The following is a 21,493-nucleotide window of genomic DNA, read 5'->3' as shown; positions in this document are numbered from 1 at the left end:
AGATAACAAAGCTGTTGCTAAAATCATATTATGACATTGTAAGGAAGAATATTGAGGACTCGGTACCAAAAGCAATCATGCATTTCCTGGCAAGTACCCTCATCGTTTCCAAGTTTCTTACAATATATCAACACCTTGATATTTGATTTCTTTTTGAACTTCTCTCTTTGAAAGAGTTACAATGATAAGCAGTTAGTCCATTTTGTGCTACATAACCTTGTTGCTATCTTTAAAGTAACCGAACACCGAAGATGCTAATACTACTTCTTTATAATGCTTCAGGTAAACCACACAAAACGTGAGCTGCATAACGTCTTCATCAAGAAGCTTTACAGGTGATGCATTGGTTTTTTTTTATTTCTCACATATGTGTTTGTATTAGTCTCTTAGAACTGAGTCACTGACTAGTTGTGTCATCTGGTGCAGGGAGAACTTGTTTGAAGAAATGTTGCAAGAGCCAGAAGAGATAGCAGGTAAACGGAAACGCACGCAGGAGACTCTCCACGTTCTTCAGCAAGCTTACAGGGTATGTTTCTCCAGCCAAAAACTAATTCTGTACATTCAAGTGTCATAGATGAGATTCAGATAGCAAAGCTGTTACTAAAATCATATTCATGTAACCACCATATATATTTTGTGGGTCAAACAGACACTAGATGAGTTGCCTCTGGAAGCAGATTCAGTGTCAGCAGGGATGTCGAAACATCAGGAGTTGCTGACATCGTCAAAGTATTCCACAAGCGGTTCACGCTCAGCATCTCCCAGTACAACAAGAAGATCGAGAAGAGCAGGAGATCAACACCAAAATGGATACGGATTCTAACATGATCCAAATATCGAAAATCTCTAGACTGTGATAACGCATTTCATTCATTTAATGGCTCTCTCAGGTTTTGGTTTTAAATTTATGTGTTGGTTAAATGAAGAATCTATATAGGAAATACTGGGACAGTGTGGGTTTTTGGAGCCTGCATTGGTTTGACTGATAATAGGGAGTGAAGGTGATATATAGTTTTACTATTTGTTTCAAATGCTCCCTGCAAACAATAACGGGAAGCAAACTCTTTCACTCCGATTTCTTGGGATGGCTTTAACTTAATAAGTTGTATTACATGATCGGTCCACATGACCTTTTTTCTTTTTTTTTTTGGACATCAAAATTCCATATCAACAGGACGACCTTAATAAATTGTAGACTCTTTACTTTTTGTGCAACGAGAGATTTGGAACATTTTACTTATTAGAACCCACTTCTAGAAGAAGTTTTGATATTCCGCTTAGTTCCGCCGTTCTGTAAAAAAGATCCGGACAAAAATGCGATCTGCTGTCTTGTCCCACTGCACTGACTAAAGGGAGTAAAAAGACGATTTGCTTACTCTTAAGTTCATAAGTGGACACGTGAGTCCCCCCACCCACCTGCTGCCACGTATCGAATACGCTTCAACGTAACTCCAAGTTGAAATTTCAAGATTGCCCACAAAACACATTTTCATTTTCTCTTGTCTATAAACAAATCAGAAATCAGAATAAATTGATCTGATTTTACTAGTTTATTCATGAGCTGCAGAAAATTTTTTCTGTCTAACAAATCTGTGATATAAAAGAGACTAGAAAGTAAGTAAAGTAGTCACATGAAATTGCAACGATTATTAAATAATAAATCCCATATAACAACCATAATGAATTAACAGAGACATAGAGTGAGCGATTATGATTTCTTAATACTTAATCAATACATATAATGGTCGGGTCACAGCAACATTCATCCACCAAGCAGCAACAACACAGAGCCGCTAATCTGCATAAACCGAGAAACACACACATTTTATTACTACCAACAAACATTGTAAGTCATTCGTGAATTCCAAAAGATCTTAACAAGTTCGAATATATCTGATTCTACTTCTTTTGTCATTCGAATTCATTCGTAAACACACATGATCTACTTCTTTTGCCGAGAAAGCTAGCCAACAAACAATTAGTCAACTCCTTAAATCTAAATTATAGAAACGTACGTAATCATTAAACAGAGCACTTACAGTCCTTCAAGAAAACCAGGTTTCCGCTTTGGTGGCGGAGGCGGTGGTGGTGGAGGATAATACTGCGGTGGTACTCCCACCGGCGGAGGTGGACCTTGCGGATAATACTGCGGCGGTGGACCTTGGGGATAATTTCCCGGTGCCGGGTAAGGATATGCATACTTTGTATCGCTCATATTTAGGCCACAAAATTAAGTAATATATCTAAATTAGTAGCAAAAACTTGTAAAATAATATGGAAGCAGAGGAAGTAGTAGTAATTAGAGCGCAAGTGTGTCCTTGTTGTTGTTGACGTGTATTTATATTCGCCAAACAAAGAACACTCACACAGCTTGAAGATATAATTTTATTATAAAAGCAACGTATGTTTTGGGTAAGAAGAATTTGTGGAGAATACATCTTTGAAAAGTACATTTAACAGAAGTGAAAACACGGTGGAATTGTCAAAAGTGTGTGTAGGAATCTCTACTTTAGTGGAAGATTCGAGAGAAGAGAGGAAGCATCGGTGGTGATCGAAGCAAAGTGGTTGCTTTTTTGGTTTTTTTGGAATTTATTATTAACTTATTATTCTTCTCTTCTTTCCAAAGTTTTTTACATTCAGCAAGATTCCTCAAAATACACGTTCACACATGGTTTCTCTTCTCTTTTTCTTTCCAAAGCATCGTTGGAATATTTGTTCTTTTTCCGGTTAAACCCTAATTATAACCGGTGAGTTATATATAACAAGGGTGGTAAATATTATTTGATGATTCACCGTTTTGGCATGCAAAGGTTTAGTTGATGACGATAAAACCATTCAGTTATTTTTTATCACGAAATTTTATCAGTTTTACCAAAATTTAGTTTTCGGATCAGTTTTTAAAGTCGAACTGATTTTTATATAGAGTTAGCACTCAAAAGTCTTTTCTTAATTTGGATATTGTAGGTTTGTATTTAGGTCCCAAGCCATGCCACTAGTCGACGTACACGGTATTGTCGTCACACATTCTTTATCAATATGATAGCATCGGAACAAGTTAGCTAGCTATGGTTTCGGTGCAAGTTAGCAACTTTGCCAACGTGTCACGAAATGATTGGCTTTATTTTGGATATAGTAAACGACCGAAACTTCGGTTTTCAACCTTCCTTGGTCCCAAAGAAACAAACACGCACGCACACCTACTCCCTTTCATTCTTTATCCTCTCCCACTCATATTATTAATACACACATCTAATGCAATCTCCTTCAATTTGCACTCAAAACCTCTTCTATCTTTCTCCTGAGTTTAACACAGATTTAGATCTATCAATGGCATCATCAGCTGCGATGTTCATGCTCCCCTATCCTCTAATTCAGCAGGTAACAAGAAACAATACTCTGCAGCCACAAGGGGAACCATCATCTACGCAGATTGTTAAATGTCTTCTTCCAGCCATAAACTCATCGGAAAGTTCTGGTCGCTCAAAGTTTAGTCTTTGGCTATTCGGCAATCCCGCTACGTATGACAAGAGGTTCCAAGAAGCTATTGAACTTAGTTGCCTGTGATCGAGACGCATGTTTTCCCCAGTTTCTTCTTTATGTGTTTGTGAATAAGCATGTTGCAATTTCTTCCTTAATGTCACCATGTGTTTGTAATTTATATAATAATGAATTCCATCAAAGATGTTCTGATTAATCTTGTTTGCCAAGATACTTTATTGATCATATCAAACCGAACTTACACTGTAAAAACACAATGACATAATGATGTTTTATTTCTGATGGATTCCACTTGGCCATGTCAGATTCTTTACAGGCTCGAGAATAGCTTCAACCTCAGACAGAGTTTCTTTATCAATCCCCAGACCTTCAAGCTCTGTAACTGCTGCAACATTTTCTTCTACCTGTATCAGATAACATCACATGTTTCATATTTAACTCCAATTCACACATAGATACGGTAAATTTGGGACTTGAGAGGGAAACCCTGAGACTTGGATACCTGTGAGACAGAGCTCATCCCAACCAACACCGATGAAATCTCCTTGTTTGCTAAACTGTATTGCAGAGCTAACTTTGTGATTTTCTTACCCTTTGATTTGCAGTGAGCAACTGCGGCTTTGCATGCAGACTACACAAGACAATAAAAGCAGCAACGGGTTATGAATTCCATATGTGAGAACAATTTTTAAGAAAACAATCAGGGTCATCCTGTATTTCTCACTGAATCAAAGTAAAATTTCCAACAACGAACAATCCCAAAACCTGGGGATTAACTCAAAAGCATCCCCTAATCTCCCAAACCTCAAACCAACCACATAACAGTCTGCTCATAAATCCTCTACTTAGTACTTCCATCAATGACCAGCTAATATGTTAATGCCGGTTAGTTAAGCTAACAAGCCATTAGGAAATCTCTAAACTCTCTCTAATCCTCATTATGAAGACTTAGTAGTCCAAGTTAAGAAACTGAGGAAGTGTCAGTCTCAAAGTGTATAGCAAAGCCTATCAAAGGTAACATGTTTATGCTTGTGATAATGCTGCGCATGTGTCCTAACACTAGCCTGTTATAGTGTTATACCGTATGTTCTAGTAAGAGGGTTATAAAAAAACAATCACATCCTTGTGTAAATGCCAAACCTTGAGCTCAGGGGAAGCAGGGTGCCATTCAGGAGGACCTTGTTCTGTAAGAAGACCCATTGCCAATGGAGAAGCACTTATCACACCCACACCTTTGCTCTTCAAGTAAGGTAGTAAATCCAACAACGCCGAATCATTAACGCCGTAATGACAGTATGATAATATCACATCGACGGTCCCTGGAGGCACTCGATCAAGAACGTAAGTGAAAATATCTAATGGAAGACCAGTGATACCAATGAACCTGGCCTTCCCCTCCTGTTTCAGTTTCTGAAGAGCAGGAATTGTTTCACTCACAATCTGCCAGCAACGAAAGGAACAATTATTAGTAACAAAAAGTGAGTGAAAGTGAATAAACCAAGAAAGAAAGAAAGAAAGAGAGGTAAAAACCTGATCAAGAGACCCGAACTCAATGTCATGGCAATGAAGTATGTCAACATAATCAAGCTGAAGCCTCTCCAAGCTCTCGTCGATGCTCTTTCTTACTCTCTCAGCACTGAAATCAAAACCTTCTTCATATCTTCCACACTTTGTCGCCACAATATAGTCACCTCTTGGGACTTGTAGAGCCTTCAGGGCCTTACCAAGCATTTTCTCAGAAAGTGTTGCTCCATAATACCTTCACACAAACAATCAAGCAAAATAAATATATACTGAGAGTCTCGCTCAGTTGAAAATTCACTTTTACTTCTAACAGTTTCTAAATTTCTAATTTTCACAGAAATCAGCAATTAGTTTAGGAAGATGATTGAAAATGTCAAGAGATAATCTCCAGCACATATTAAGGAGAGAAGTGATTACGGTGAGGTGTCGAAGAAGTTGATCCCGAGTCGGAAAGCCTCCCGCACGGTGGCGACGGCATCATCTTCAGCGACTGGACCGAATACACTACCGAGCGGAGAGGCGCCAAAACCAACGGCGCTAACCTTAAGCCCTGTGTTCCCCAAAGGCCGAAGCTCCATTTTCGTCTGAGGAATCGCCATTGTTGTAAGGACCAAACAAAAGCTGATTCTCTCTTTCGGATATTTTCACACATGGAGCATAAGAAGCCTAAATTACAAAAACACCCTTCTCAGTCCAAAATCTAGATATTTTATTCCGCCCCAATACTTCACTAATTTGCACTTTTTACCTTAATCGAAAATACTAGTAATTGATTAAAACAAACATTGGTTTATTAGTTTGCTACAGTTCCAAGGAAACAATGGAGAGACACATTATTTGAACTCAAATCAAGTCATTAAAGAGGGTGGTGATGATGATGATTACAAGTCTTTTTTTTCATTTATAAAGCTGCTTGAATCTGCGACATGCCTCTAAGATGTTCTCTCTGTGACCAAAGGCACTAACTCGAACAAACCCTTCACCACCTGGTCCAAACCCACTTCCTGGTGTTGTAACCACATGAGTCTTCTCCAGAATCTCAGCAAACACATCCCATGAGCTTTGTTTCGGGAAGTGAACCCAAACGTATGGCGCATTCTTTCCTCCATATACATCGTACCCGAGAGACGTGAATGTGTCGATGATTATGTTTGTGTTTTCTTTATAGAATCCAACCACCTTGTGCATTGCCTGCAATGGTTTTAGAAACAAAAAAAATGAACTCGTGGGAACTGGTTTAAGTTTCGTGATAAAGACTTTGGCTAATAAGCTAACCTCAAGTCCTTCTGGGGAAAGGCAAGCAAGAGCACCAGCTTGAGAGAGATTAGAGGCACCATTGAAACAAGTGCAGACAATTCTATTGAAGTCCTTTGCAACAGGGAAGCCGTCTGAATAGAGTAGCTGCTTTGGGATGACGGTCCAACCAAGTCGCACTCCAGTGAAACCCGCATATTTACTGAACGAAGCTGTCTCCATAGCAACCTGTAAGCGGTTGTCCCCCATGATGAAAGTTGTTGAAAAAATATGAACCTTTCAATGTTATAATCAATCACTCTGTTACCTCCTCTGCTCCAGGGATTTCGAAAATGGAGCGTGGGTTATCATCAGACATGTACATTGCATATGCGGAATCATACACTATTATGGATCCGTTCTTCTTTGCAAATTCAACTAACTGCTTTAGTTGCTCTCTCGTGGCAGCAGCGCCCGTAGGGTTATTTGGGGAACAGAAGAAAATTATATCCGTCCTGCCAACAGTAGATAGGTCGGGAAAGAAGCCATTCTCTGGAGTGCATCTCATGTACTCAATGTTTCCATACTTTTGCACATCGGTGTTAAATTGTCCGGTCTGACCCATAATAACACTGGAGTCAACGTAAGCCTGTATTGCCCCAGAGAAAAACGATAAACCGTGGTTAAAAAAAAGTTAATATGAAGTAAAATTAGACAAGACTACAACTGCAATTTCGTTTTATATTTGCCCAATTACCGGATAAGAAGGATCCTGAACAGCAACTGTAGCTTTGGAACCAAACATCACCTGCAAGAAATGGAATCACGAAACAACTGCTCAGCTTTCCTAATCTTGTATCAATTAAAGAAGAATAGTCAGGGATAAAACAAACCTGGAGACGTGAGATATCACATTTAGCTCCATCAGAAACGAAAATGTCATCATCCCCTATGCCAAGCCCGCTGTAGAATGATTTTGCAATAGCAGCTCTAAGTGGCTGTTCAAATGTGTGAAAGCAAAGTTTAGTTTAGATAAATCATAAAAGCTTAACAAATGAAGCTATAAGAGTTTTTAAGACATAAAACAGGTTTAAATCCATCTCTTGTATTCAGCAGCAGTTCAAAACTATCAAAAACAAAAATTAACATGACGTGCAAAAGCATAGAATATTGAACCAACAACAAGGATGACACTGACCTTTGCACCTTGTTCAGCACCATAACCACTGTATCCCTCTATTGTGGACAACTCATGAGCTTTCTGCCAGAGGAGAAAACATAATTAATTCTCTAGAAATTACATGGTTGAGTACTATAATATTTTAAAAACTATGCTACCAGAGTAATTTCTTTCAAAGTTTTTAATCGCAGGATCGTAGAAAAGTTCTATTTTTTTAATCAAGATATGCCAAAACAGAAAATGATGAAAATGTATTATTTGGTCAAAAGATATGGAGGTACCTTTGCTATTGCAGAAGTGATGACTTCTGGAATTGGCTCAGTTGTGTCGCCTATTCCAAGACTAATAATTTGTGCATCTGGATATTTCAGCAAGTGTGCAGACCTTCTCCTTGCAATCTGATTGCATTTTCCAAAAACAAAGAGAGGAGCAACATATTCAATGAGGATAATTTAAACTTACTACTACACAGGAAAACCAATGGGTATGTCTTATTCATATATCAGATCACTGCAAGCTTTCAAAAAACGCTAAACTTTGTACCGAAAAATTTCTCTGTTAAAAGGGGGAGCAATGATTACGTTTGATGGATTAAAAGTTATAATTGAATAACGGCCACTCCTTTAGAACTTATCCAATAGTAGATATTACAAAGCTTATATAGTAGTAGCAAGACAGTAACAGATAACAAACCTCAGGGAATAAGTATCCAGCTTGAAGTTTGGACATGTTTGAATTCCGTGACACGTTCGTCTTATATTCTACATTAAGAAAAGACAAAAACATGTAAACAGCTGAAAAAGACTCTTAATCATTACAGCAAAAAAAAAAGACAACATGGAGTTATGTTTTGAAAGAGTAGTAACACTAAGAGTTACCTATCTTCTCTTGCGGGGTTGCAACGCATTTGCAAGTATTGACCCGTTTAGCCATGGGTAAGTAGTAAGCATTGCGAGTTCTGAAAGCAAAAGAAAGATCACAAAACATAAACCAAACCATCAAAGATAGATAAAAACACACAAAATCAATGATCATAGTGTGTGTCATCACAAGCAAATGCACTGTCCTCTGTCCAAACAACAGCATCCAACAATAGCTTAATAAATAAATAAAAGCCAGTTTAGCACAATTTCAATTAAGCAAAATCAAAGGACAAGTATAAAAGAGATAAGCAATCATACGGCAGGAGACGAAACTACAATAAGTTTCTAAAAAATTGTCTTCATCTCCCCTAGATTCCTATTAGCAGCAAAGAGAGAGTAAAGGAAAAAAAAAAACGGACACGCACCTGAGATTAAAATTGGAAGGAGCTAAAAAAGTGGATGAGGAAGAAGAGATCATCGAAGAAACTAATTGATGGGTCGTCGACATTTTTTTCCCGCTTCCAACAATGATGATTCCACAGACACAAATTGCAGCAAATTGAGTCAATAAACGTGTGTTTTTGTTTGGGTTTTAGAGTGAGTGAGACTGGAGAGATAAAAACTAGGGTTCTTCTTCGGTTTGGTCCCAAAGTAAATTTAACCCGGTTATTTCCGGTTCGGTTTACCATGAAATTATTGGCGATTCCTTTCAGTTTTTATTTGTTTTTTTATTCTGGCTCCGACGACGACAACCTCTCGCTGATTCTAAAAAAATATTTAAAGGGAATATTAAATTTGGGAAGTTAAGAAATTAATTACTCTTCAGTTCTTTTTTAGATGATTTACCATTTTTAAATTTATATTTTATTATATTAATTGAAAAATATAAATATGAAACTAAAAAAATGCATATAAAATGTAAAAAATTACATCTTCATGTCATTGATAAATGCCATTGTAAAAAATATAGTCGTTATTTTTTTTTCATTCAAATCGTTATATAAATATAATATATAATTTTTTTTTGAAAAAAAAAATACTAAAGATAATTATGTAGTTTATGCTATAATACAAATTTCATAAAGATATATAGACCATCAAATATAATGATATTGTACCTATTCCGCTTTGATCTTAAAATAAATGAATGACTTTGTACTAAATTAACTCTTTCATTTCCCTTCAAACACAATTTAGAAGACTAAATACTAAGGGAGTGTTATTGGATTGTAGTTTTTAAAGGAATTTGATGTATTTAAAAATCTGGTGTTATTCAATTGTGTATTTTAAAATATCCATTAAAATCTAGTGTTATTCAATATTTACTGGATTTTGTGTGATTTTGGATTTTAACATACTTTGTTCATATTTTATGAACAAACACAATACCATACTTTTCTCAAGCATTTCATTTTACTCCTCTTTCTCTATAGATGGATTTCTAGCCTTTAACATATTATTGTTTGATTTTTTTTTCTCAATCCTTTTATATAATCACACTTATTCATCAATCTGTGTTATTTTTGAGAATTTTCTTTTGTGTTTTTTAACTTTTTTTTTTCTGGGTTCATGATCTGTAACTTTTTTTTTCTGGGTTCAATGTCTGCTTCTTCCTCCACAAACCCTATGTCTATAATCACACTTATTCATTAGATCTATGTTATTTTTGAGATTTTTTCTTGTGTTTTTTATTTTTTTTTCTGTGTTCATGATCTGTAATTTTTTTTTCTGGATTCATGATATAATCACACTTTTTTTTTTCTGGATTCAATATATGTTTCTTCCTGCACAAATCCTATGTCTATTGAAGACAAATACAATTTAATTGAAGTCTTTCATGATTTGTGTAAAAGTCTGGGTGTTGTTAATTTAATATAGTTTTGGTGTATAATCCGGTTTATAGATATTTTTTTTCTATAAATAACTTTAAAAAAATTCATAACAATCACCAAAAATACATTATCAATGACTTTCAAATCCACCTTGTATGCATTATAAAATCTACACAAATACATTAGACTTTTAAATCCAGTGATATCGAGTGTTAATTAAAATCCATTAAAATCCTTAATCCAATAACACCCCTTAAGTTTTTATCTTTGATCCCCAAGTTGGAAATAATGTCACCTATTATGAAGATTCTTTAAAGACTATCAATCAATTGCACCTATTAGCTTATAATATTTAAAGATTGCAAGCTAATAAAATAGCTCATACTTTCAAAAAAAAAAGTAAATATTGATGTAAATAATGGGTTAGCTGTTTCCCTTTGACATCCATGAAAAGAATGGTTGCTAATTATGTGAAGAAGAAATTGAAACTGTCAATCACATTCTATTTCAGTGTCCATTAGCAAGACAAGTATGGGCCTTATCCAATGTGCCATATCCAGTGAAGGGTTTTGGTGAATCAATCTATGCCAACATGAATCATTTGATTCAAATATCGCAAGTGAAAGCTATTCTGCAGGATATAAGATTTGGCAACCCTTGGATTTTGTGGTTTCCGTGGAAAAATAGAAACAAGATGTTATTTGAAGGAGAAAGAGCCTGGGCAAATAAAACAGTGGAAAAAGCGTTTGAAGATGCTCAAGCATGGTGGATTGCTCAAAACAATAAAACTCACAAGGAGCAAAATAAGCCTCAACAAACTGTTTGGACCCCTCCTTTGATCGGAGATCTTAAATGCAACATTGGATTTGCTTAGTCTAAGAAAAAAACTTTATCTGGTGCATCATGGGTGGTCAGAGATTCAAATGGAAAGGTCTTAATTCACAACTGAAGATCATATACCCAAGTACATTCTCTTACTGAAGCTAAGTTAAAAAGTTGGACATGAGCTTTGGACAACATGAATAAGCATCATCTACAAAGAGTTACTTTTGGAGCATCCTCTTTTGAGATCATTCAAGCTCTCCATAAACCGAAAGATTGGCCAGCTATGATAGGTCACATTGCAGAGTTGTTAAGCTTTAAAATCGATAAATCTAATTGGTTTATGATAATAGAACCCCCAAGCTGTAACAGAGGAGCGTTCGAAATAGCAAATAGTGTAATAAAAGGATTACATCTGCAATCCTATGTTGCTAGTGGTCATCCTAAGTGGCTATCAGAGTTATTTGCTAAAGAGCATGTTAAACAAACGGAGACTGGGTACATACAAGAGTGTATCTCAAGCAAGGTTTGACCTGGAGTTGAAGTAGAAGGTTGCAAATTTTCCTCCTTGACCTTCTAAGACCATTCAGAGTCGGTTTTGACCAAAAGAAACTTCAGAAAGAGGAAAAGTATCTTCAATTCAAAGTTATCTAAGGTGAAAGGTTTGTCTTTTGTCCTCTTGTCTGGCAGTTTGCATGAAGAGGTTGTTTTTATTATATTATCCTTAGTTTTCTCCTTGATAAGATTTGGTCTTTGTTGACTGTTATTTTATCAATGTAAAAATTTCTATGTTATCTTTGATTTTTAACTTTTTCTTCTTTTAACTTCTTATAACATTATTACTATTTCTATAAATCTTTTTTTATATCTTAGATATTAGCAAACCTTCCTCTTAAATATCCTATTAATTCTTTTCTTATATCTCTTCTACTTATATACCCTTTTAGTTAACCTTTTTACCTATTACTTCATTTCTCTCTGGTTTTTACCTCAAACTTCTCTTCTTTTCCTTTTAAATACCTTTTCATGGCTGACGAGATGTGGAATAAAATTCAAAACTTGGTTTTGGGACGTGATGATCCAGTAATACTCATCCCTCATTCTGCATACGCAACAACGGTAACTCGCAATAGGTTAAGTCTGATAGCTAGACCATTGAATCCAAGTGTTCAGAATCCTCAGACTGTGATATCTTCTTTACCAAGGTTATGGGGTCTTGCTTCACGAGTTCATGGAAGAGTACTGGATGGTACTTTTATTCAGTTTCTTTTTTAATCAGAAGTAGATCTTATCTCAGTGCAAAGAAGGGAACCATGGGTTTTCAATAATTGGTTCGTTGCTTTGCAAAGATGGGAAGACTTTCCAAGCTTAGATTTTCTAACTACTATCGATCTCTGGGTTCAAATTCGGGGCATCCCTCTACCATATGTCTCTAATGAGACAGTGCAGCTTATAGCGGAAAGACTTGGAGAAATAGTAACAGTGGATTTTCATGAAGCAACAACTACTCAGATAGCTTGTATCAGAGTTAGAATAAGGAATTGGAGAAGCATCCAAATTTGAAATAGGAGAATCATCCAAACATCCAAGATTTGAGATAGCAAAAGATAAAGAAAAAAAACTAAAGCAAAAGATTCAAAAATACAAAGATGCAGGAATTCAGATTCCTCCAAATAAGAGATAATGTCACTCTACAATCACTATCAAGGTTTTTTGGGAACCTGCAGTATCTTCAAAGTAGGAATAATGGAACGTTTGTTTACTTTTTGGTTAGCATTTTTTGGATCCTGCTTATCTACAGCAGATGGGAGATGAAGAAATAATTGCAGATCAGTGTACTGATCTTTATTTCATCTTTTTAGTTTAATCGTTTTGTTTACTGTTCTATAATTAACTTTAGTAGGAAAACGCGTTGGCCACTTTGAGTTATGCAACACTGAGATTATTTTTCTTCATGTGATAATCCAACCTTGTAATATGTGAAAAGTGGAAGCTTCCATAGTTGTAATTTTGGTACATGTTATATAAAATCAGACTTCAAGAAAAAAAAAAAAAAAAAAAAACTGTTTCCTTTGTTTTTGATAAATTTGGATATAGGGTGCGCAATAAGGCGGAAATTACAAAAACACCGTCCTCAGTCTAAATCTAGTTTTTTTTCCTGCCTCATACTTTGCTAATTTGCACATTTTATCGGTTTGGTCCGATAAAATTAACCCCGTTATTTCCGGTTCGATTTACTATGTAATTACTCAAGATTCGGTCCAATTTTTATTTATTTTTAATTTTTTTGCTCTCTCCCTGGCTCGGACGAACGACGACGACTTTGGTCTCTGCGCCTGCTGGAAAACGCCGAGGAATTGCACGAATCCGTGAAGCTATTTGATATCTGAGTAAATTCGATTTCTAGGTAACTAATCTCCTCTTCGATCACAATTCTCTCGAGCAATTGGATTCTTCATAAATCCTTTTATAGTGCAACCTATTTCGATTTGATTCATGAGTCGAAAGAACATAGCTTTAGTGGAAGTTCTAAGTTTGGGAGGCAATGATAGCTTTATGATTCTCGAATATATTGTTTTAGTTGTGGAATTATGATAATTTTATCAAGTTTTATCGGTTCCATCTTTGATCTGTGCCTAGATTGATTTTGATTTGGAGATTTTTTAAAGGTCTATACTTTTTTGATTTTGTTTTGGTTTAGCGTGGAACTGCATGGATCTGGAAACTGAGAATCGAATAGCTTCGGTTCTTTTAAGAGAAGCAGCAGAATTGAGGAGACAAGCTGAGAAAGATGGAGTCCGAGCCTATCTTGAGAAGCCTAATGTAAGGCATCGCCCTAACTCTAGATTTCTCACGGCTACTGTTCTTGGTGTTCAGCAAGGTATCATCTTTTCATTCCCTAGACCTCGCTTCTATTGAATCAAATCTAGTTTTTCAGGCTTAGATCTTTAGTTGGGGTTGATCTTCTTATGATGTTTTTAACCTGCATCTTTTAACTTTGTACTCTGATATTCAAACGTGTGTTTTGAGATTCCAATTGTGCATTATGGTTTAAATGTGTTTGTTCTTTGTGCCATGCAGCAAACAAAGCTTTAGAAACCAATGAGATGTGGAGTCTTCGGAGTAAAGAGATACAGTGTGATGAGAGGCTCAAAAGTAAATCAAGAGAAGAGAGCAGCAGTAAATCAAGAGAAGAGAGCAGCAGTGGTCAAAGTGAGCACAGCAACAGGAAAGGTTTTGTTAAGAGATGCACTTCACTTGATGAAAATGTTACTACTCGTTTATCATCACCATCATCAAGCCAGAACAGAAACAAAAGATGGCAGTCAGAAGATGATGATGATGAAGGCTTACGAGATGTCGACGTTAAGACTTTTCTCCAGTCAAGGTATTTCCTTTCTTTATACTCAATCTTGATAGTAGATGCTGCCTCCTCATGATATCTTCCTTTACAATAATTATACAAACGAATTGGGAATCGGCTTTTTTTTTTATATAAACTTGTGATTCTGGTCTATGATAGGGTCAAGCGTGGCAGAGGCTCTGTTGGTCCTAGGATGGATGAAACATTCCCGTGTCTGCCTGTGACGGAATTGTCAAGAACTTCTGATACAGGAGACCGGAAGCTAGGGCGTCAGCCAGAGCGATCGCCTTTGTTGAGACGCCGGACAGATTCTTCTTATTCTTCTTCTTCTTCTTCCGAGGAGGAGGTTCGTGAACGTGCTCACAGAAAAAGAAAGGAGCATAAAAAGAAACTTAGTAAGAAACACAAGTCAAAGGAGAAGCAAAGGAAGAGGAAGAAGAGAAAATATGGTAGCGACTAAGTCTTCTATTCCGGTATTTTACCTTTACACCGGCATGTTGTATTTACTAATATGATCATATTTTTATTAATTCTAGTATTACCGATTATTACGTCTTGAAACCATATAAAAGTTCACATCCATGCCCTATTATGATAGTGACAAAGTTTAAAAGTTGGAAACAAAGATAACAAATTATGTGCTTGAACTATCTGCTCCTCTTCACAGTAACAATATCTGATAGTAAAATATCTGATGCAGCCATAGTAACTGGCTGGTCTATATACGCATACGCTGTGCAAAAAGCACATAACAAATGAAACAATAAGACGAACTATTTAAGGTCATGCTTCTGATGTTCAGCTTGCTTTCCAAGCTTATCCTGCCCACCATGTCCTGTATATATGATCACATCTCCTTGATCATCATGTAACCTGAACATTCTCTTTCCTATTCGAGATATCGAAACTGATGTAACCTGTCGGCCTGACAGACAACGGGTTGTTTTTAAGAGTACTAGCAAGCTTCAAAATGGAGCTACCCATCTCAGCCTGCCCATCAATTCTCTCCAGCCTAAATTTATACACACCAAAACCAGATATCCCAACATCGAACCAAGAATCAACAATCCTAAACAACCCATCGTAAACATAAACTCTGCTAGAAACAGAGTTCTCATACTTCAACCCTCTAATCACCCTGACTTCAATCCCATAGTACATACTCCGTTCCATGGCAAGATTCCCACCTTCCAGCTTCTGATGTTCAGCTTGCTTTCCAAGCTTATCCTGCCCACCATGTCCTGTATATATGTATCCCTCTCTTGTTGAATTACAGACAGAGAAGTAAAAAAAAAAATTGCCAAAACAGAAGAGTCATAGAGAGATGTAATTTACTAATGCAATTTAGAAAAATCCTTGAGCCATAGAGGGGGGAAAAGTAAGCATTTCGACTTCTAAATTGAAATGGATTTTTCTAAAATCAAAATGGCACCCACGTTAAAGAAGAAAATAGCCATAGAAAGTCGAAGAATCTTACCTCACCAAAGAGAAGAATCAATGTAACTGAAATCAAAATGGCACCCACGCCGTCGTAAGACCATCACGAAATATAGGAAGCGTCTGAAAAGATTAAATCACTACTAACAATCAAACAACATTCTCAAAAACGTATATGAGAATGTTGAAACATTTACATATGAGTAAAGTGACAAGCAACAGATGCTGATTCTTTACCACTGGCAATATCTTTGGTGAATCTGAAATTGACAATCTCAATGTCTACGTCTTGAAGAAGGTAAGACTTTAAAAAGACCATTACTTATATACAGATCAAATGTGTTATGTACACCACAAACAATAAACAATATTTTTGTATTTTGTATTGTATAGGTTGGATTATTTCCAGATTTGTTGGAACAAAAGGTGTTACGGCATTTCGATGAAGGAGATCATGTAAGAATCTTTTATAGCATATAATATCACATCCTCCATTGATGAATCACCCTTTTGTTAAACTTTTAAAGGACTTCTTTTGTCCCTGCAAGGTTTCAGCTATGGTAACTGCAGGAGAATTTTACACAAAGAAAGACCTCTTTCCAGGATTTGGACGACCTTTTGTATATTACGCAAACATACTGCAGAAGTTGGTAAACAATACATACTTATATAACGTATCTATCTATTTCTTCGTAGAGAAATATAGTCACATGTTTTAGGATTCTTGTTTGCAAGGTAGGAAGGAATTCAGAAGCAAAAGATGCGGCTAGAGTAGCATTGAAATCACCTTGGTGGACATTAGGATGTCCTTAAGAGGCATGTCTAAAAAATAATTCTTGTACTTCTTTTTTTGGTTGTTCTGAGTTTTAAAGCATATAAAAACATTTTAATAGTCATGAACACAGCTTGAAAACATGCAGGACGTTGCTAGTATTGCGCAATGGGAAGACGAGCAGATTGAATTCATAAGGGTACTTCCCAAGTTGAGGACAATCAACTCTCTGTTTCTCTCCACCTCCTCTTGTCTCAACACGCTTTGCTCAAATTCGATGCCTTTTCCTAATCGCTTTGTTCTTTCCTTTTGACTCCTTTATGTTGCTTGATTTGCACTGTACTTGGAACATAAGAGCACACAATTGGCCAACACTTGTTATCTCCGGGTTCTGGAAGACGAAGACGCCATGTCTTTAAGCATCCAACCTCTCCAATGACTTCAACAGTGTTTTCAATTCCTTGTTTATTAAAAACCACAGCAACTTTCTTCTCCTCGTCAATGAAGAAACTCTTATGTGAAAGCCCCCGCTCAATGTCTTGTCTATCAATTGAGAAGAAATTGATCCATGACACATTGTTGGTCTCAATCTTAGTCGTAATCCATACCTCAAGCTGACCTGTTTTGCTTGACTGAAATAAAGCCGCGATCTTCTCTTCTCTAACACAAGATAGTGATGCAAACTGTTCACCCCAAGCTCTAAACGGCAAAGGAAGAAGCGGTCCAAATCTCTCTCTTGTAAAATCAAAACAGATTATATGATCATTGAGTGGGCTTACCTTTCGTTCTACACTCCAGTAAGTGTTTCCCTTGAGAGAGACACCACGGTCATACCCTATAAGCCAGTGTGGAGAGATATCAAGAGTAATCCATGAATCAGAATCAAAATCGTAGATTTCAAACCGTAAAGCAGGGTTGACGGGGAGAAGTCTGCTATCTGTTTCCTCTATTACTGTTGTTTCATCTGTAAACCTCAAGATCTTGAAGCTACGACAAGATCTGTTTTCGCTATTATTTTTGTATCCCAGAGCATACTTGTAATAGTCTCGTCCTTTCCATGCACTTGCGCTGTTATATTTTCTGGTTTGGATCCACCTTGTATGCCCCAAACTCGGATTCCAAACAACAATCTTAGTGTCATCGTCTTTCAAGATGCATAACAATAAACCCTCGCAATGAAAGACTTCAGATATCTTGACTTGTTCTGAATCCTCTAGGCAAGTAAGTTTACCTCGAGACTTTATGGATAAATTGTCGTTCACGGCAATGCCCATTAAACGAACATTGCAATCCAATATCACAATCATTCGATTCTCCCCTAATTCCTTTGCTGCTGCTTCTTCTTTGGCAATGCGCATCTCCATAAAGCTCCGGCTTTTGAACAAACCGTTCCACTTTTTGCAAGTTAATCTCACTGATCTCATAAATTTCCAAGGAACCCTGTAGATAATCTCCTCTACCAAATCCCTTGGAAGATTTGACATGGACGGCATCATCATCGTAATTGATTCAAGTTGAGAAAAGGGACCTTCATGACCAGAATCAACAATGGCTACAGTCACCTTGAGGTTATCGAGTAACAGAGTGAATCTCCTTGACCTAACAGCAATACCCTTATCTTTGAGGTCAAGCTCAAGTCCCAAAAGGTGGTGTGTGTATTCCCCTGACCCGTCACTTACAAACTTCACATGCTTGTTCTCAGGGTATGTCTTTCCCCATGCCTTCATCACAAATGGGTCATTCACTGCAACCAACCAATTACCAAATCAAGCACACTCAAGCCAAAATACGATAACCAAACCAATTGTATAGACTTTTCACTCTGCACTCTTCTACGAATTCAATATTTTGATCATATTTCAGAAGTATACAAACTCACCACTAAAGCAAATGATCTCATCAATACCCCTTGACTTAAGCTCCTCTGTTTTCTCAATGAATCCAGACTCAAGCTTCATGCTAACCTCACAACAAGAAAACACAATTCTCTAAATCAAATCTACAGATTCATCAGCTTATAATCAAAACCCACATCTATAGAACTAGTTTGAAGGATAAATCAGAAAAAAGTTTGAAACTTTATACCTGCATGTGGGAGAGAAACCACCAGGGACATTGAAGAGAATGACTTTTTTACCGGCGGCGAGAGAGTGAACGGAGACTGTCTGAAGCTGATCATTTTCATCGTAGAAAGAGATAGTTCCGTCTGGTACAACATCGCCCACACCGATTGGAGCCATGAGAAGAGATCTCTGCGGCTGAAGAGTTTTGGAGTTTGAACAAAATGAAACTAGGGCTCCACAAAATTTATCATTAATTGATTTCTTAGAATTATGGTTTTACTAGGACAGTTTCCCGCACAGGCAAATAATTTTAAAAACAAAAGATCAACATAACTATTAAAAAAAAATCTAATAGGTTATTCTAAAATTAATTAGTCATTGAAACGTTTATTTGTTTTAATAATTTTATATAGTTCAACTAATTTATCAAAAAATATACTATTAAGCACAAACATTTGTACTATTATTGAAATATTTTAGATGTCGATATACAGAAAATCATAAAACGTAGAAAAATCGATTGTTTTAAAAATTACCCGATTTAGTTTTCAATTTTTATTTGTTTTTTTTTATACAGGATCAACCAGCTCAGCATTGGTCTCTGGCAGAACTAACGTTACGGATTTTGGCGCAGCCTAAGAGGGTTCGGATTTGGTAACGATCCATTGAAGCAAGGAGAGTAAAATCTCTTAAGAGACTAATGATATACAGCCAAACAAAAAAGAAACATTTGAAACCATAGAAAAAGATGTTGTTCATGCCTACACTGATACAACATTCGCCGGACAAGTGACAAAGTATGAAAGTTGAAAACAAAGACCAAAGTTATCGACATTCATAACCAGTTCAGTGGTCATCCACTGTGTGTCTGTCAGGAGTCTTCAAAATGGTGATCAGTTTCGTCAAAGATCTCTTCCTGCAAGCACATGCCCAACAATAAATAGTCATGTGAAAAATAGTTTTTTTGGTAGTTAACTTATATAATATAAGATTCCTTACCTGCAGAAGTTCTTCAATGACATCCTCCATTGTAATGATTCCGACAGCTTCTTCTTCCTCAGCAAGTTTAGGCAGCGGATTGCCATTCAATTGCAAGATGTCTGCATCATTGTCTTTTGACCACTTCTTGGACTTTGACCCTCCTTTAAACGAACTTGCTCGATTAGGAAAGCTCTTCCACTTCTGAAGCGATCTTTTTGTCCTTAACATTCTCTCCTGAGGAGTAGGAGTTCCCTCACTATCCAAATCCACTCGGACTTCCTTAACACTCCCTATTTGAGAAAAACCAAACCAGATATACTCAAAACTTGAAACTCAGTAAGACAATGTTTTGTCCATAAATGAAACAGTTTACCATTTGTAGAAGGTAATGGGTGGATCTTGTCGCACTGTCTCACAACAACAGCCATGTGGCTGAGTCCTTTCTGGAACTCGTTCAATATGTCATATAGAGGCAAGATTTCTGGAACTCTAAAACAAAGTAAGAAATCAGCTTTTGAAGCACATTCAAGTGGGTTTTAAATTGCTTAGAATCGGAAATTTCACCTTGGGATCCTTCTTATTGTGACATTCTTGACAGGTATTTCTTCATCTGGGTTGATGGTCAATAAGTTCTTTACCTGAAGATAATAGATATGAATGGTTAGAACTGGAAACAGAACACTTAAGAAGACACTATATGTGAAAATGACATTAGAGAGAACTACTGCTTGAGGCTGGAAGTTACCAGAACAAGGCCGATGATGTTAGTTGGTTGCTCATAGTATACTGGAACTCTGCTATGCCCTTTCTCGAGAATCAAGTTCATCAAATCTCTATACCAAAGGAACACAGAAATAAAATAAAATAAATGTTTAGCAATAAGAAGAATAAATACTCTAGGCAAGTCTGTTTCTAATTTGATAGTTCTCAGAAGAATCACAACACAAAAACCTGTCTAGTTTGGCATTGATATCAATCACAAAGATATCTGATATTGGTGTCATTGCATCCTTGACCATTTTCTCAGACAGTTCAAGAGCTCCTGCAATGATTGTCGTTTCATCATGAGTCAACTCTCCACCCTTTCCAGCCTGAAAGAAATAGGATACTAAACAACATGACATAAGAGGAATGGGATACAGAAACTTTTCACCTTGAAGATGGGATCAATGCATACCTCATTTCCATGAAAATCCACAAGTGTTTTCAGCTCAGCTCTTCGAAAAAGTGCTGCACGACGATGGCCCAATAGAAAGTCCAGCAGCTAGATTATTCAAAGGGAAAACAAAAACACTTTTTATAACAAAGCGCATGATGGTTGGGGCATTGACTCCTGCAGAGATTGGTAAAATGTTTTTACCTTGCTAATTGGCCATGCAACTGGTAAGCAGAGAAAGACTAGAACACGTACAAACGGAGCCACTGTTGCACCAATCGCCAAACCATAACGTGAACAGATTGACTGTGGTATAATCTGCAGTTGCAATAAAGCCAACAATCAGATACATGAAAGTGATTAAAATTGCTCAGAAACTGTTTTCCCTGTTGTTTAATATTATTAAAGGAAAGAAAGGGTAATCTTACCTCACCAAAGAGAAGAATTAATGTAACTGAAATCAAAATGGCACCCCATGCCGTCGTAAGACCATCAAGAAAAATAGGAAGCGTCTGAAAAGAATAAATCACTACTATCAATCAAACAACATTCTCAAAATGTGTATGAATCAGAGAGGCTAAGGTGAAGTTGTTGAATCATTTACCTCCATAGCAGCTGCGTTGCATATGAGTAAAGTGNTTAAACTAAACCCCTTAGCTAACAACAACACTCACAGACTTGACATCTCTCCAAATGTTTCTTGAAACAGAAAACAGAACAGTCGTCTCCGACTCAATTAGTAACCACACACAAAAAAAAAAAAAAAAA

The 21,493-nt window shown here is 36.6% G+C and overlaps 9 protein-coding genes and 1 pseudogene across 9 annotated transcripts in view; 5 read left to right on the top strand and 5 right to left on the bottom strand.

Moving 5' to 3' along the window:
• Window positions 1–55, top strand: part of LOC104719994 (dynamin-related protein 3A-like) — a 2,937-nt gene extending 2,882 nt beyond the window's left edge. The window contains exon 8 of the mRNA XM_010437970.2: window positions 44–55. Within this exon, the coding sequence (XP_010436272.1) occupies window positions 44–55 (12 nt within the window). The remainder of the gene's footprint in view (window positions 1–43) is intronic.
• Window positions 7–1,206, top strand: LOC104716788 (dynamin-related protein 3A-like). The gene is made up of 4 exons (XM_010434229.2): window positions 7–89; window positions 283–335; window positions 427–526; window positions 650–1,206. The coding sequence occupies exons 1-4, from the start codon at window positions 78–80 to the stop codon at window positions 821–823; spliced, it is 339 nt and encodes a 112-aa protein (XP_010432531.1). The 5' UTR covers window positions 7–77; the 3' UTR covers window positions 824–1,206.
• On the bottom strand, window positions 1,522–2,567 carry LOC104716787 (cysteine-rich and transmembrane domain-containing protein A-like). The gene is made up of 2 exons (XM_010434228.2): window positions 2,040–2,567; window positions 1,522–1,798 (listed from the first exon to the last, which is right to left on the bottom strand). The coding sequence occupies exons 1-2, from the start codon at window positions 2,213–2,215 to the stop codon at window positions 1,726–1,728; spliced, it is 249 nt and encodes an 82-aa protein (XP_010432530.1). The 5' UTR covers window positions 2,216–2,567; the 3' UTR covers window positions 1,522–1,725.
• LOC104716784 lies at window positions 3,019–3,694 on the top strand. Its single transcript, XM_019231074.1, has one exon. It carries the CDS (start codon window positions 3,253–3,255, stop codon window positions 3,562–3,564), a length of 312 nt encoding a protein of 103 aa, XP_019086619.1. The 5' UTR covers window positions 3,019–3,252; the 3' UTR covers window positions 3,565–3,694.
• Window positions 3,674–5,677, bottom strand: LOC104716785 (L-galactose dehydrogenase). Its single transcript, XM_010434227.1, has 5 exons — window positions 5,440–5,677; window positions 5,029–5,257; window positions 4,639–4,938; window positions 4,001–4,129; window positions 3,674–3,902 (listed from the first exon to the last, which is right to left on the bottom strand). Exons 1-5 carry the CDS (start codon window positions 5,619–5,621, stop codon window positions 3,771–3,773), a joined length of 972 nt encoding a protein of 323 aa, XP_010432529.1. The 5' UTR covers window positions 5,622–5,677; the 3' UTR covers window positions 3,674–3,770.
• LOC104716783 (LL-diaminopimelate aminotransferase, chloroplastic) lies at window positions 5,772–8,894 on the bottom strand. The gene is made up of 10 exons (XM_010434226.2): window positions 8,724–8,894; window positions 8,314–8,393; window positions 8,129–8,196; window positions 7,717–7,833; window positions 7,454–7,516; window positions 7,149–7,253; window positions 7,013–7,063; window positions 6,584–6,904; window positions 6,298–6,504; window positions 5,772–6,213 (listed from the first exon to the last, which is right to left on the bottom strand). Exons 1-10 carry the CDS (start codon window positions 8,804–8,806, stop codon window positions 5,920–5,922), a joined length of 1,389 nt encoding a protein of 462 aa, XP_010432528.1. The 5' UTR covers window positions 8,807–8,894; the 3' UTR covers window positions 5,772–5,919.
• LOC109126800 lies at window positions 11,979–12,515 on the top strand (annotated as a pseudogene).
• Window positions 13,224–14,913, top strand: LOC104716782. The gene is made up of 4 exons (XM_010434225.2): window positions 13,224–13,359; window positions 13,654–13,833; window positions 14,034–14,340; window positions 14,476–14,913. Exons 2-4 carry the CDS (start codon window positions 13,665–13,667, stop codon window positions 14,774–14,776), a joined length of 777 nt encoding a protein of 258 aa, XP_010432527.1. The 5' UTR covers window positions 13,224–13,359; window positions 13,654–13,664; the 3' UTR covers window positions 14,777–14,913.
• Window positions 16,575–18,839, bottom strand: LOC104716781 (peroxiredoxin-2A-like). Its single transcript, XM_010434224.2, has 3 exons — window positions 18,611–18,839; window positions 18,405–18,484; window positions 16,575–18,269 (listed from the first exon to the last, which is right to left on the bottom strand). The coding sequence occupies exons 1-3, from the start codon at window positions 18,763–18,765 to the stop codon at window positions 16,813–16,815; spliced, it is 1,692 nt and encodes a 563-aa protein (XP_010432526.1). The 5' UTR covers window positions 18,766–18,839; the 3' UTR covers window positions 16,575–16,812.
• Window positions 19,237–21,493, bottom strand: part of LOC104716780 (DUF21 domain-containing protein At4g33700) — a gene marked incomplete in the record, with an annotated part of 4,518 nt that continues 2,261 nt past the window's right edge. The window contains 8 exon segments of the mRNA XM_010434223.2: window positions 19,237–19,504; window positions 19,588–19,859; window positions 19,943–20,058; window positions 20,134–20,207; window positions 20,315–20,402; window positions 20,521–20,660; window positions 20,747–20,833; window positions 20,930–21,043. Coding sequence (XP_010432525.1) covers window positions 19,460–19,504; window positions 19,588–19,859; window positions 19,943–20,058; window positions 20,134–20,207; window positions 20,315–20,402; window positions 20,521–20,660; window positions 20,747–20,833; window positions 20,930–21,043 — 936 coding nt within the window.

This window comes from Camelina sativa, chromosome 10 (assembly GCF_000633955.1).
Source record: "Camelina sativa cultivar DH55 chromosome 10, Cs, whole genome shotgun sequence".
In the NCBI taxonomy this organism is placed as follows: Eukaryota; Viridiplantae; Streptophyta; class Magnoliopsida; order Brassicales; family Brassicaceae; genus Camelina; species Camelina sativa.
This window is presented reverse-complemented; position numbering and strand designations above follow the sequence as displayed.